The following is a 13,131-nucleotide window of genomic DNA, read 5'->3' on the forward strand; positions in this document are numbered from 1 at the left end:
TTTCAAATGTCATTTATTTTAAAGTCTCATTTGGAACATCAATAACATTTTTTTCCTTATTTAGGATTTTAGCGGATTATTATTTTGAGACAGTAGAGAAACACCTGGCAGATGAGTGCAAGAGAGTGAAGGGGGGGGGGGGGGGCGCCATTGTGGCTCAAACCTGGGCCATGGTGATGCCTTGAGCCAAGATGGCTACCGAGTATTGAGTGGAAGCAGGTGTATGGGCCAGAGCAGACACACCTGAGGTCAGCAGTGGTTGAGGGGAAGAGAACCGGTGGGACCGATTTCTGTTGAAAAACAAAGAGGCGTATAGCGCAGTCACCTCGAGAAAGAGAAGCAATCCCCCCCATACAACATGGGATGATCCTACGCTGAACCAACACTCACAGAGGAAAGTGCCAGACTCCACCTTCACTTCCAACTAAGCAAAGCAAGACAGGTTGATCCTGGAGGGGAATCGTAAGGGAGGGACCTGACGGCTGTTGTGTCAAGGGCCCAGTGTGTGGCATGGACAGGCATCCCTCAGTAGGCTCAGCGGGGAGGGGGATGGAGTGGGGGCGCTGTAGAACCCTGAGGAAGGCTCTATAGATTCTTCCTACAGCAGAGTGGGCTGGCAAACCTGCACTCAGAGGGTAGAAATGCTAGAGTGACAAGGATCAGAGCTGTGAGAGAGAAGAGAGTAGAGATCTGCTCGGTCTTCCCCCGAAAGGGACTGAAAAAAGACTTATGTCCCGGGGGGGGAAGACTGTAAAGACTCAGCAGAGAGTCACAACATAGCATCAGGCTACTAAAGCAGAAAGGTCTTGGAACAATGCTAGTCAGGGTCACAAAGGCATTTAAAATGGACAAGTGCAGAGTGGTAGACACAGGCACCAGGAATACAGGAATTGGGAACACTGAGCTTTCAGAAGCTGTTGGGCTTTATCTCCACATTTCCATCTTGTAAACAATGAGGGAAATGAAAAAGGGGATTTTGTTATTAGGCATAGTCAAAAGCATAGAAAATAAATTAAAACAATCCTATATTAGGATAGTATAATGCAAAAACAAGACGTCATTAGCAGCTCAGGTTACAAAAAAATATACTGCATAGAGAGTCTGGCACAATGGTGTAGTGGAATCAGTCCAGATGGAATAGGACAGCCTAAAATACATTTTTTGCCTTGAACTGGGAAAACTACTGACTAAATATTCAAAAAGAGCAAAAATTCAGCCTAGGGGATTTCTTCCAACCCAGGAGTAAAACACAAGCCAGAGAACACAAGAGGAAACTACAGTACCTGGAAGTGCATTTAGAGCTGAAAGCTGGAGGGGCTGCTTTACGCAAAGTGTGGTGGGAGAATGGAACAAGCTATCCAGCAGTGTTGTCAATACTCATACCCTGTCTTCTGTCGAGATATAACCGGATCACTTAACTACTACTAAATGAGCTTGATAGATGAAATGGCCTCTTCTGCTTTATCATCTTGAAGCTTTTCCTAAAATTCTAGTTTACTTTTAAAACCTATAGGGTGTTTCATTTCTTTTGGAAATAAGACTTAATATCTTACCTCTTTAAAAGGCTTGCAAATCTAATGCTCTTCAGACCTAGAGAGACGTCTGTGACACCCAACATGCATATTTGTTAGATAATTTTTTGCATATGCACTGCGCCCTGAACTACTTTGACAGAGAGCTTTTGAATGCAAAATTCTACATTAAAAAGAGCTCTACTACTTAAAATCTAGGAAGACATTTACTTCTTCAAAAGTTTGCTCTGTAATACCAGAATCTGTATTTCACTCTCTGTTGAGTTTCAGATGCTCTGCCAGATTGTTTCACACTCTTTCTGCTCTCTTGTCAAACTGGACAAGAACAGAGCAGAACATCACAGAAAAACTCATTCACCCAGCCTGGCTCGTTAGTTCAGGAGCCCATTGGTCCCAAAACCTTAATAGATCCCAGGGAATCAATGTGACTACATTGTGATTCTGTGGTTTTATTGCAAAGCAGCTCTTGAAATAAAGAAGAGCCTGCTGTTTTCAGAATCTAGCTCTATGTATTTGGTAACTTGAAGTACATGTTTCTGTGACATGTTTCCAGAAAATGCATGCCCTCTCACCCCTGTCAATTCTTCTTTGCAGAAACCATGCAACCCCCAGAGTTGCCTTTCCTGCTCCCAGGTAGGTGAGCTTATAGGGGTCTCCGCAGAAAGAGCTCACACATGCTCTGTGTCCCACGAGGTTCTGGATCATTTCCCATTTTCCTAAGAGGATTGCTGTGGCAGACATAACACTTAGCTGGGGCAGTCCCAAGATCTCTGCATATAAAAGCTGACAACGACATTCACAGGTCTGACACAGAGAGAGACTTTCAGAGAAACAATATACTTCCTTAGCATCATGACCTAACCTGCTATGCCTATCTTTCTTACACCCATAGAAGGCTTCATAGCCAAAATGTCGTGTTTCCTTTCTTCTTTTTTTCAGCATGGAATAAACCTGTTACCTGTTCCTTTGCAGCCTATGCATGCTAACGCAGCTACCCACCTGAACTACTATTACCTAACCTAACCCATGTGAGAATGTGTATATTAACCCTTCAAAAGTAATCTAATTAAGCAATTACCACCCAATGAGCCTATTTACATTCATTAGAGTCCTTTGACAGCCTCTAGTGGCACATCAGCTGCTACTGCAGTCCATTCATAAACCGTCCTGCCCCTGTTGCCTTTAGTTTAGGTGATGCCATTTCTTTCCTCTCCCCAAACAGCCTTCCTGTTAATGCTGGCAGGAATACTTGTGGTCTCTGGTGAGTTGTTTGTGAAGTTTTCCTGCTTCTTTCTCCTGTACTGCACGGAGGGTCCCAGGGAGTTGTGTGTTAAACAGGACATTTCAAAGCCTAAGCAGCACAGCCCAATCTCACATTCTACAGTGATCACTGAAGAGCTAACACAGGCTCAGGGTTTCTTGCCAAACATCTATGCGTTGTTGACAGTGAACCTCCAGCCTGGAGCAGATGTGATGTTTGAAGTTACCATTGAAACAACAACACATTAGACGCGAGACCAGTATCTTTCATTGTGACCGGCTTAGTGAGAAAGTACTAGTGTTCCCAAATGCCTCAACCCACGTCTCAGAGACAGGAGACTGGTTTGTTTGCCTAACAAGTTCCTTTTCTCTGTCCCTTTCAATTAGCAGCGTACTTTCAATGCAAGCATGTCCTCAGGTCTGCCTGTTGTTTCATTGTCCATTGCTTTTACTGTGGCTGTGCGTGTACAGATGCTGTGTCCAGCTCCTCCTGGACACATCTAGCAGGTTTTAGAAATCTCCAGGCTCTGAAGAAACCCGATTGAGGTGGAAGGAACACCAGGAGCCCTCTGGCCCTCCAGGACTGCGGTTGTGCAGCCCAGATATACAGAACACGTGCTGCAGGAGTGGGCTGAAACCCTAGTGGCTCGTCTGCACATTCTGATCCCCATCCAGTGTCATACAGAACAGACCCGTGCGCCAGCAGCAGTTACCAGTGTCGTGGGCAGTCATGTGTTTTCACATAATCTAACAGATTAGATCATCTGACAGACAAGGAACACAGGCACTGTACTGACGAGGACTTGCTGTGCAGAGATGGGACCCCCCCCCCCTGCAGGGAAATGGAGGCAGGAGGCAGAATCCATAGATCCAGAGCTCTTGGGGAGATGGAGGCCTGCTGGGAACATCTGGGGTGAAGACCTGTACAGACACCCTCGACTCATGAAATCATATCTGTAGGGCCCCCGCCAGTGTAACTGCAGCAGGGCGAAGGTCTCCCCCAGGCCCCAGGCCAAGTGTTTTAGTACCCCTTATATAGCAAAAAGTTTATATTTAAACCCATATTAACTCCCCTTTAAGTTGTCAGAATATGCCACCCACTTTTTGGTGGGTGTGAGCTATTGCATTGTATGCAATTCAACATACCAGCCCATTACTTTTATTATAACTACAAGTGCAAGGCATTAGCTGGAACCTGGGGAATGGTGGCACATCAGTTGTAGTCTTACAGCTCTCGGGTCATAGATACTGGGGTGGTATACTGTGCCTTTTGTGTGGAGTTTGCATGTCCTACCCAGGCCCCAGTCCGAGTGTTTTAGTACCCCTCATGCATCAAATAGTACATATTTATTTAAACCTATGTGGGAAAGTGCACAATCATTGTTCTCCAATAAATCAATTAACACGTTATCACCCGGTGTGTCTCCTTACAGAGGCCCTTTGGCAGCCCCTAGTGGTTGGTCACCTGTAATTACACTCCTTTCTCAGGCTTTGCAATGGACACGAGCCCATTTTGGAGCCACTTCAACCTACCTTGTCACTCATCCATCATCTTAGACAGCATTTCAGATATCCAAAAGGAAAAACATCAATGAAGGGGACCCACTTTATTATCGATGCAGTATATGTACCCCATAGTATATTGATTTAATATGAACTCCTTGCATTTATAAAGTACTTTTCATGCACGAGGACCTCAAAGTGCTTCACAGTTCTTCCAGCTCTGGAGTGCAGTAGACACCTGGATGACCACCCGCCAGCAGCTCCACAACAGCAAACCAGGTGGAGAAGTGTGACATTGCTTCTTTAATTGGAAAAAGGGGGAACTTTAGGTAGGCCAAGTGTACCGGTCCAGATTGGAGCTTAGTCAGGGCACCAGGGTAAACACCCCTTCTCTAATGAGCAGTTCTGTGAGGAGCTTCGCTGGCCAATTAGTCGGAACCTCAGGTGTGTGTGTCACCTGAAGGTTGGCACCGTTCACTGCACAGTGTCCCTGTTCACCATGATGAAGCACTGGCTTGGCAATTCTGGTTCAGAGCGTAGAGTGCCCACTACTGCCCCACCAACACCTGGCTGCAATACCCACCTGGGTTTGATTAGAGGTCTTTTACACTTACACATTGGGAGAGCAAAAAACAAACAAACTGGTGTTTCTAAACTCAGAAAAAGAAAAAAATATACATGAACACTTGCTCCTAACACTTTCAAGGGAACTATTCAAAAACACATGCCTTGGTTATGACTAGATATATCTCGTCATATATTTGTGACTGGATAGTCATATTTTTTTTTATTGTACTCAAATAAAGTACCCTTTTTTAATTTAATTTAGCCTACTTCCTGCTATTCTGAAAATGTCTCTGCAATTTTTACAATCATTTCTGAGCATTTTTTAACTTCAATTTTCTGTTCAGTCAAGTTAAGATGCGAGTTGAGATTTTGTGTGGTAGCAGTTCTCTGACCGGTCCCAAATTTCCTGTTGCATAAGTCTCCCAGGAAAATCTATGAATTAACATCCATCATCTCTTCCAGAGTCTAAAGAACAGAACTACACAAGTGTAATATGTGAAGAGTTAACTGGTTCCATTGCTTGTGGTAAGTCTTACACTTTCGAGGCTGCCCGTTCATTACACAGTGGGGTGGCATTGTCTAAAAAAGACACTTTCAAAGCCCTCTTTAAAATCTTATATTTTTCCCACCGTATGATTTTTAAAAATTTTACCATAAAAAATGTTAGAAAAATCCTGAAGGAGCCAGATTCCATGTGGATTCTGTCAGTCGTCGTAGGACACATCTTGGATACCGATCTCATCTTACTTCCCATTTGCTGTCCAAATGGCCTCTGATTCCTCTCATCCAAACTTCAGCTCCCCAGTCTACGACGTAGTCTTCCACCTCATTTCCACACAGGTTCAGGTTCCAATTTACAGGCTATTTCTGTGAGAATATACCTTGTAGGTTTCATGTGGCTGCGGACACAGCAATGTGTACTTCGCCCCATTCGATTTCCTACAGTCTGTCGGCGTCTTGTCACTGTTTCTCTGTTTCCAAACTGCTGTCTCTGGCAGAGAAGGGTGTCATTAAGATCTACAAGGTCAACTATGGGCGCACCAGTTCCTCTGTCTGCAGTCAAAATCAAGCTGCTTCAGTGCTGGCCAAGACCGATTGTCTCTCCAACCAATTTACCTATGTCAATCAGAGGTAAGATACGCCTTTACAAACACACTGGATACCGTTTCGCTATCAACAGTTACGAAGACATAAATGGGCAGCTTTCTGATCCTTTCTAATCACGTGTGGGTTCCCAGGAGCTTCCCTGAGCAACAGTTGTCACCTACCCATGCAGGAGAGCCAAGGATGTCCTCATCTGCAGCCTAGGAGTCTGCCATGTTACAGTAGTTGATCCCTCAGACTGACTTCTATTCACTTAATGCATTTTTATACAAAAATTCGTATTCTATATTCTGGTCGCTTGCAGATTAGAATGGCATATGTTTAGCAATAATATTATTTATGGTACCTGAAAGTTTCAGGTTGTTGCACAAAGCTAAGGTATGCGTATACGTGATCTGACAACTGGAATCAATTTCCTGTCGTTAGGGTCGTCTTCACCCCAAGTAAGAAAAGCTCAACTGAGCAGATGCTGTGCGCAACAAAAAAACATAAATAAGTCATTTAAATAAGATTAAAAAAAAAACATTTTAAAAAATTCTCCCCAGCAGCCCTGTGGATCCTGGCCATTAATTCCAGCCAGAGCTTGTTCGCCATTAGTTTTAACTGGACCACAAAATTTCAGGTCTTAATTACATTTGATTTTGAATAGAGGAAATAATACAAAACAGGCCAGGCCTACACTACCATGCCATTATAAAGGAAGGGAAAACTTCTGTCACCTCTCTGTGGTAAAATAGTGTTCAATACAGTACTACCAGAGCCCTTTCCCCAGGTTGTCAAGCACCTGTCCTTGGACATACTAGTTTATGATGATGATGATGATGATGATGATTATAATACACTCATGTAGTAACACTGAAGAACAGGGCTCTGCAGCTGTATGACACCAGCAAACCTGACACTGTCCCTGTTGTCTATCGTAGTTGTGGCAACAAAATCATCTGCACGGTGACAGTCAAGAACTTTGCTGACCCCTGCGGTGGCACCTACAAATACCTGGAGACGTCCTACGCCTGCGTATATGACTGTGAGTACACACAGGAGACACAGGAGCTGCCCCACTGGCCCAGCTGCCCCAGTCCACTGAGAGATAGACTTGTGGGACACAAGCACAATCCAAACTTTAAGGATCCCTGTGTCATCTCTGGGCGCCTGAAACCTGTGCTGCGATTCCCAGAATGCAAACAGGAAGTGTGTGGATGTGGAGGGCGGAGGGACGAGACATCGGGCTGGCCGGGACAGGCGGGCTCCAGCTGGGGTTTCCCCCTCTGGGATGGAGAAAGGCTCTCCGCAGATTTCATCTCCGCACACATCTCCCGGAGCTTGTCTCCCAGATTTCCCTCCCTGCCCTTCTCTTCGCCCTCCTCTCCCTCCCTCACCCCTGAAGAAGGCTCAGCAGTGCCTCTGCTTTCTTTCCGCACTTCCCCATGAACGTCTCCTCCGCACCTCTCTGCTCTTGCAGAATCATGCACCAAGTGTGCGGCAATATTTCCCTTTTCTTCCAGGAACATCGGAGGCCTGGAAACCCCCCATGAAACACACCAACACATTCGTTCAGTATTATAACCTTGCTTTGATGCAGGAATCTTGCACAACGCAGTGGGAAATCCCCTAGACTGTCTCGCATGACTTGGCCGCAGCAATTAAAAAGGGGGTTATTTAAAGGCTAAATATTATCTTCCATCTTTACACCAGGGGTGTCCAGTCCTCATCCTGGAGAACCAGCGCACCAGCAAGGTTGCCTTCCAGCTCTGCTCATTATGACTGAAATCAGCTTAATGGGGCTGATTTACTGACGTCTCTCAGCTCTTCAAGGGCTGGTGCCTGAAAGAGAGCTGGAAATCCCCTCCGCCTCCCCAGGGGCTCTTCTGTTGCCTCTGCTTTTAATTTGAATACATACATGTAACAGATCTGTCAATGAACAACTGTAGTTTAACTGTTGGGAAAAGAACTACTGTAGCTTTCAAGACAATATAACTAAACGTTCGTTTTAACATCAGAATTAGAGATGCATTTCTGGTATATCTGGGAAGGAGCTGAACAACCTAATAAACGCCTTACTGTTGCCTCAAAACAAAGTCAGTAGTCAGTAGGTCCACCAGAAATGCTTACTGCAGCAGCCTAGTTTTCCACAGAGCTCTCCTATTCCAGTATGGACCAGGCCCAGCCTTGCTTAGCTTCTGGCTTGAAGGGGGCAGCTCCGGCTCCGTAAGTAATGGCTTCTTCTACTGTACATAATGCATAAGGCCAAGCTGAGCAGCATACATGTGGCTGACTTATTGACGTTCTGCGCTCATTTTGTTATTTTTGTACTAAGGCCACTCATCCCTGCGTTTTATGCGTTCTCTGTCAGATGACCTGTATTACATCCCTGAAAAAAAGACTTGGGACGAAGCTCTGGGACTCTGTAGGAAGAATTACTCAGACCTGCTGTACATCGCTCAGCCGGACGTGCTCAGACAAGTCAACACACTGTTCGGAGCGGCGTCTGGCGAGGTCTTCCCTGAGGGGGGCGTGTGGATCGGGCTGCAGCGGAGTGTGAGCCAGGGTTACCTGGACTGGCACTGGGCAAATGGCACTTCGGTCGAGTTCAATATGTGGGACAGTGGCTTTCCCACAGACCCCCTGTTCCAACACTGCGTCAGGCTGGACTACAACAGTACAGGGCACATGGTGTGGAACGCTGCCTGCTGTGAAGAACAGCTGCCTTTCATCTGCCAGGTCAGTTTCCCTTCTCATCCTCCACCTTCCCTGGGTGATCTACTCTTCTGCATTCTTCCTCCCTGATTTCCCACTCAGCCTCCTCCTCTACATCCTCTCTGCTCTTTTCCTGATCTCCCACTCAGCACTCCCCTCTAAACCCTGCCTCCTCCCTGATCTCCCACCCAGCCTCCTCATCTACATCCTGCTTCCTCCCTGATCTCCCACTCAGCCTCCTCCTCTACATCCTCCCTGCTCTTTTCCTGATCTCCCACTCAGCACTCCCCTCTAAACCCTGCCTCCTCCCTGATCTCCCACTCAGCCTCCTCATCTACATCCTCCCTGCTTTTCCTGATCTCCCACTCAGCACTCCCCTCTACACCCTGCCTCCTCCCTGATCTCCCACTCAGACTCCTCCTCTTCATCCTGCCTCATCCCACTCAGCCTCCCACGCTCCCACTCAGCCTCTTCCTCTACACCTGCCTCCTCCCTCCATGATCTCCCACTCAGCTCCTCCTCTACACCTGCCTCCTCCCTCCCTGATCTCCCACTCAGCCTCTTCCTCTACACCTGCCTCCTTCCTCCCCGATCTCCCACTCAGCTCCTCCTCTACACCTCCCTCCCTGATCTCCCACTCAGCTCCTCCTCTACACCTACCTCCTCCCTCCCTGATCTCCCACTCAGCCTCTTCCTCTACACCTGCCTCCTCCCTCCATGATCTCCCACTCAGCTCCTCCTCTACACCTACCTCCTCCCTCCCTGATCTCCCACTCAGCCTCTTCCTCTACACCTGCCTCCTCCCTCCCTGATCTCCCACTCAGCCTCTTCCTCTACACCTGCCTCCTCCCTCCCTGATCTCCCACTCAGCTCCTCCTCTACACCTGCCTCCTGATTTCCCACTCAGCCTCCTCCTCTTCATCCTCCCTCCCAGCCTGATCACACTCAGCCTCCACCTTGAGGAATAAAGTTTGTTGTTCCAAATAATCCCTACACTGAATCACGTAGCAGATCACCTGGAACTGATCACCAAGCCTTTAGAAACAGCAGATTTAATGGTTACTTATAAAACTGGCTGGCCTGGGACTCACCAAGTGCTGAGCTGGAGATGCCTGATATGAAGTTTTATGGTAGATCTAGTACACGCAGCCTATGGATCTTCCCGGGAGCAGAAACAGCCTGTCACGGACGTCCAAAGGGACTAACCGTGGGGAGCAGGAGAGCAGAAAAAGACCCATATGCGTAGCGGCGAGACAGGAAAAAGGCCCGGGCTCATTAGTGCAAAGAGTTCAGGAGTGCCGTATAGAAACCTATGCCCTCAGGGAGCGGACGTGGGGCGCCCTGGTGCTAGGCGGGTCTCAGGACATCCGAATGTCAATGCTGAGCGAGGACAGAGTGCAAGACCCGGAAATATATAGCCCAAGGCAAAGAGAGGGACAGGAAGGACAGCAGACCGGAAACTAGAGACAGGACAGAGAAGGAGCGCCCTCTGGCTGCAGAGGGTGTGACACAGCCCTTGATAACGCAGCATGCAGAATATAGAACAGACGGCTTGGTAAGGATATCACGATGGTGCTTTGTGTTTGTTCCTTCAGGATTAAAGAACGAGACATGCTCAGCACTCCAGCTCCTCCTTCCCACTTCGAGAAACAACATTTCTAGAAAGAGGACCAGGCCTGCTGTTTTCTCACCACGGATCGATCCACCTGTTTGAGACAAGGGCACCGTATGCAAAAGTTTCCATCCTGGATGCTGTATCTGATGAAAATGTAAAATCCCTTGTAAAAGTATTTCCAATGATAGTTTATTCATTTTGTGCTTCATTTTTAGGCTTTGTCTGAAACATGGAAACGTGCTGTTTCCACTGCTGCTTCAGTGATGTAATTATTATTTTTTGGTTTGTTTTATTGTCTTTTACAAAGATTATGGTTTTGTTCTTGTACTGAATCCTAAAGCATGTTACAATATGAAAATGAGTGCACGCACCCACACACACACAAAAAAAAAGTTGTATGAAGTTAAATGAATAATTTTAAGTAAATGACATTGATTTCCTTCTGGAAAGCATCTCATTCATGTAGATGGCACGTAGTTAAAATCAGCAACAAAGAGAGTTCCCCGATTCATGTACTTTTCTGTCATTTGAGTTCTGTTTTCCAGAGCTAGATTTTTCGCACGTTGTCAAAACATTTTTGTTCATGTATTTTGGGGAGAAAGGGTTGGGAATTTTCTTTTTCTCGTGGGACTGTTTGGATGAGAGCAGGATCAAGCTGGGGGGACATTCCTGGCCACACAGCACTGTGACACAGGCGGAGGGGCTTTGTGGGTGCCGAAGTCCTCGCTGGGCTCTTCTTTAAGCAGCCCTTCGGCTGAGGTGCTGTATTCACGTGCTGTGTCGCAGCAGAAAGAAAGCTGGTGTTCACGCCTTCCAGTTACGATGCACAGAAGAGGTGGCATCCATCCCTGAAGAAGGCTCAAATTGTATTTGGCCTGAGAAGACTGCGGGTTCGAAGCCCGGGTGAGGTGCTGCTGTTGGGCCATTTATTTAGCAAGGTTTTGTATTCAGATAGCCTCAGTAAAATATCCAGCTGTATAAATGGGTACAAACACAGTATGTCATTAGAAAAGCAGTTGGGCTAAGTGACTTTACAAATACAATAATTTTTTTTAAAAAGTGGTGATATTACTTTTGTCTTTGCCACTTTAAAGCCAAATCCGGCTACATCACATGTATAATAATAATAATAATTGCTTACACTTATATAGCACTTTTCTGGACACCCCACTCAAAGCCCCCACCTGGATGATGTGACAGCAGCCATAGTGCACCAGAACGCTCACCACACACCAGCTCTCAGTGGGGAGGAGAGCAGAGTAATGAAGCCAATTCATAGGTGGGGATTATTAGGAGGCCATGATTGGTAAGGGCCAATGAGAAATTTGGCCAGGACGCCGGGGTTACACCCCTACTCTTTACAAGAAACTCCCTGGGATTTTAAATGACCACAGAGAATCAGGACCTAGGTTTTACGTCTCATCCGAAGGACGACACCTGTTTACACTATAGTGTCCCCATCATTATACTGGGGCATTAGGACCCACATGGACCGCAGGGTGAGCGCCCCCTGCTGGCCCCACTAACACGTCTTCCAGCAGCAACCTTAGTTTTTCCCAGGAGTCTCCCATCCAGATACTGACCAGGCTCACACCTGCTGAGCTTCAGTGGGCTGCCAGTTGTGAGTTGCAGGGTGATATTACTGCTGGCAGTATGTGCTGTATTGCTCCTCCTGTACCTTGCGTTTACTGTATTTCTTTTTTCAATAGGTTATTTTGTAGCATCAGATTTATTATATCACCCTCCGTGTGGCTTAATAAGTTCACCTCTCTGGGCTGGGCCCGGGACCTGGAATGGGACGGACCCAAGCGCATGTGGTTGAAATGCACCTGGCCGGGCAGCAGATGGCGCTGTTCACTCAGTTTAGGAAATTATAAAAACACCCAAAACGGTGATCGGCGGACCCGGAGACCCGCGACACGGGCGGAGGGAGTACCTTTCGTTAGAGACCTTAAACCAGGTCTCATTCCACACCCACGATCCCATTATGCTTTTATCGAGAGCAGAGGTGTTAACTCCAGTGTCAGGTGAAATGTTCAAATTCAGTCCTACCTAAAAGTGCTGTACTGGTAAGGGGGGCTCCCCTCCACCAGTGTGCAGCCCCCACCTATAGGATGTGATGTACGCTCCCCACACACCAGCTCTCAGTGGGGAGGAGAACAGTGATAAAGCCAGTTCAGAGATGGGGATTATTAGGAGGCCATGATTGGTAAAGTCCAGGGGGAAATTAGCTTAATTGTATTAAAAACTCTTTCACCTCTCCAAGGTCCACCCGCCGTCTCTCCCTTGAAAAACGGAGATCAAATTCAGCGACTTACTGGCACAGCCGATGGATTACAGCGACGCCAAAGCAATCACGATTAGCACAACATTTACAGCAAAAACATATTCATATTAGCACAGTCTGACTTTCCAATTACATTCATATTTTGAGATAGACTACCTTAATATTGTATTTAATATTCGAATAGGTTACATGTGTGTTAACATGTAAATATATATTCAGTCAATTGAACATAAAAAATACTTTCGCCTTTTACATATTTAAAAAGATTTCACGCGGATGAGCTCAAGTAGTCATACAAGCTATTGAAGACAGTAAGAAAGACACTAAGAAGACAAGAAGAAAGTAGCAATTTCCACTTTCTATAAACTATTAAGCGCCATCTGATGTGATTTTTGCTTTAGCATTAAAACAGCTCTACGTATGCAAAGACTTATAACTAAGTAGGGGTTACCAAGACTGAAAAAAAGACTGAAACCACAACCGCTCACCGGCAGACACCTGAAAATCACACACATACAGTGAAAATGGTCTCACATACTGTATGCCCGTACAAAACGCGCTGACGT

General features: G+C 46.4%; 1 protein-coding gene and 1 long non-coding RNA gene across 3 annotated transcripts; one reads left to right on the plus strand and one right to left on the minus strand.

Annotated features, from left to right (window-relative positions):
- The first annotated feature begins 2,773 nt into the window (after positions 1–2,773).
- On the plus strand, positions 2,774–10,519 carry LOC148655227 (uncharacterized). Of its 2 annotated transcripts, XM_088645612.1 has the most exons (5): positions 2,774–2,793; positions 5,325–5,993; positions 6,890–6,993; positions 8,320–8,687; positions 10,259–10,519. In XM_088645612.1, the coding sequence occupies exons 2-5, from the start codon at positions 5,776–5,778 to the stop codon at positions 10,262–10,264; spliced, it is 696 nt and encodes a 231-aa protein (XP_088501738.1). In that variant the 5' UTR covers positions 2,774–2,793; positions 5,325–5,775; the 3' UTR covers positions 10,265–10,519. The 2 variants fall into 2 exon arrangements, with proteins under 2 accessions (XP_088501738.1, XP_088501737.1); XM_088645611.1 differs by lacking the exon at positions 2,774–2,793 and having other exon boundaries at positions 5,182–5,993.
- LOC148655228 (uncharacterized) lies at positions 10,454–13,022 on the minus strand. Its single transcript, XR_015941226.1, has 2 exons — positions 12,536–13,022; positions 10,454–11,251 (listed from the first exon to the last, which is right to left on the minus strand). It is a non-coding gene; the product is annotated as an uncharacterized LOC148655228 (long non-coding RNA).
- Positions 13,023–13,131: the final 109 nt, after the last annotated feature.

This window comes from Lepisosteus platostomus, chromosome 9 (genome assembly GCF_059453375.1).
Source record: "Lepisosteus platostomus isolate fLepPlt1 chromosome 9, fLepPlt1.hap1, whole genome shotgun sequence".
Lineage (NCBI taxonomy): Eukaryota > Metazoa > Chordata > Actinopteri > Semionotiformes > Lepisosteidae > Lepisosteus > Lepisosteus platostomus.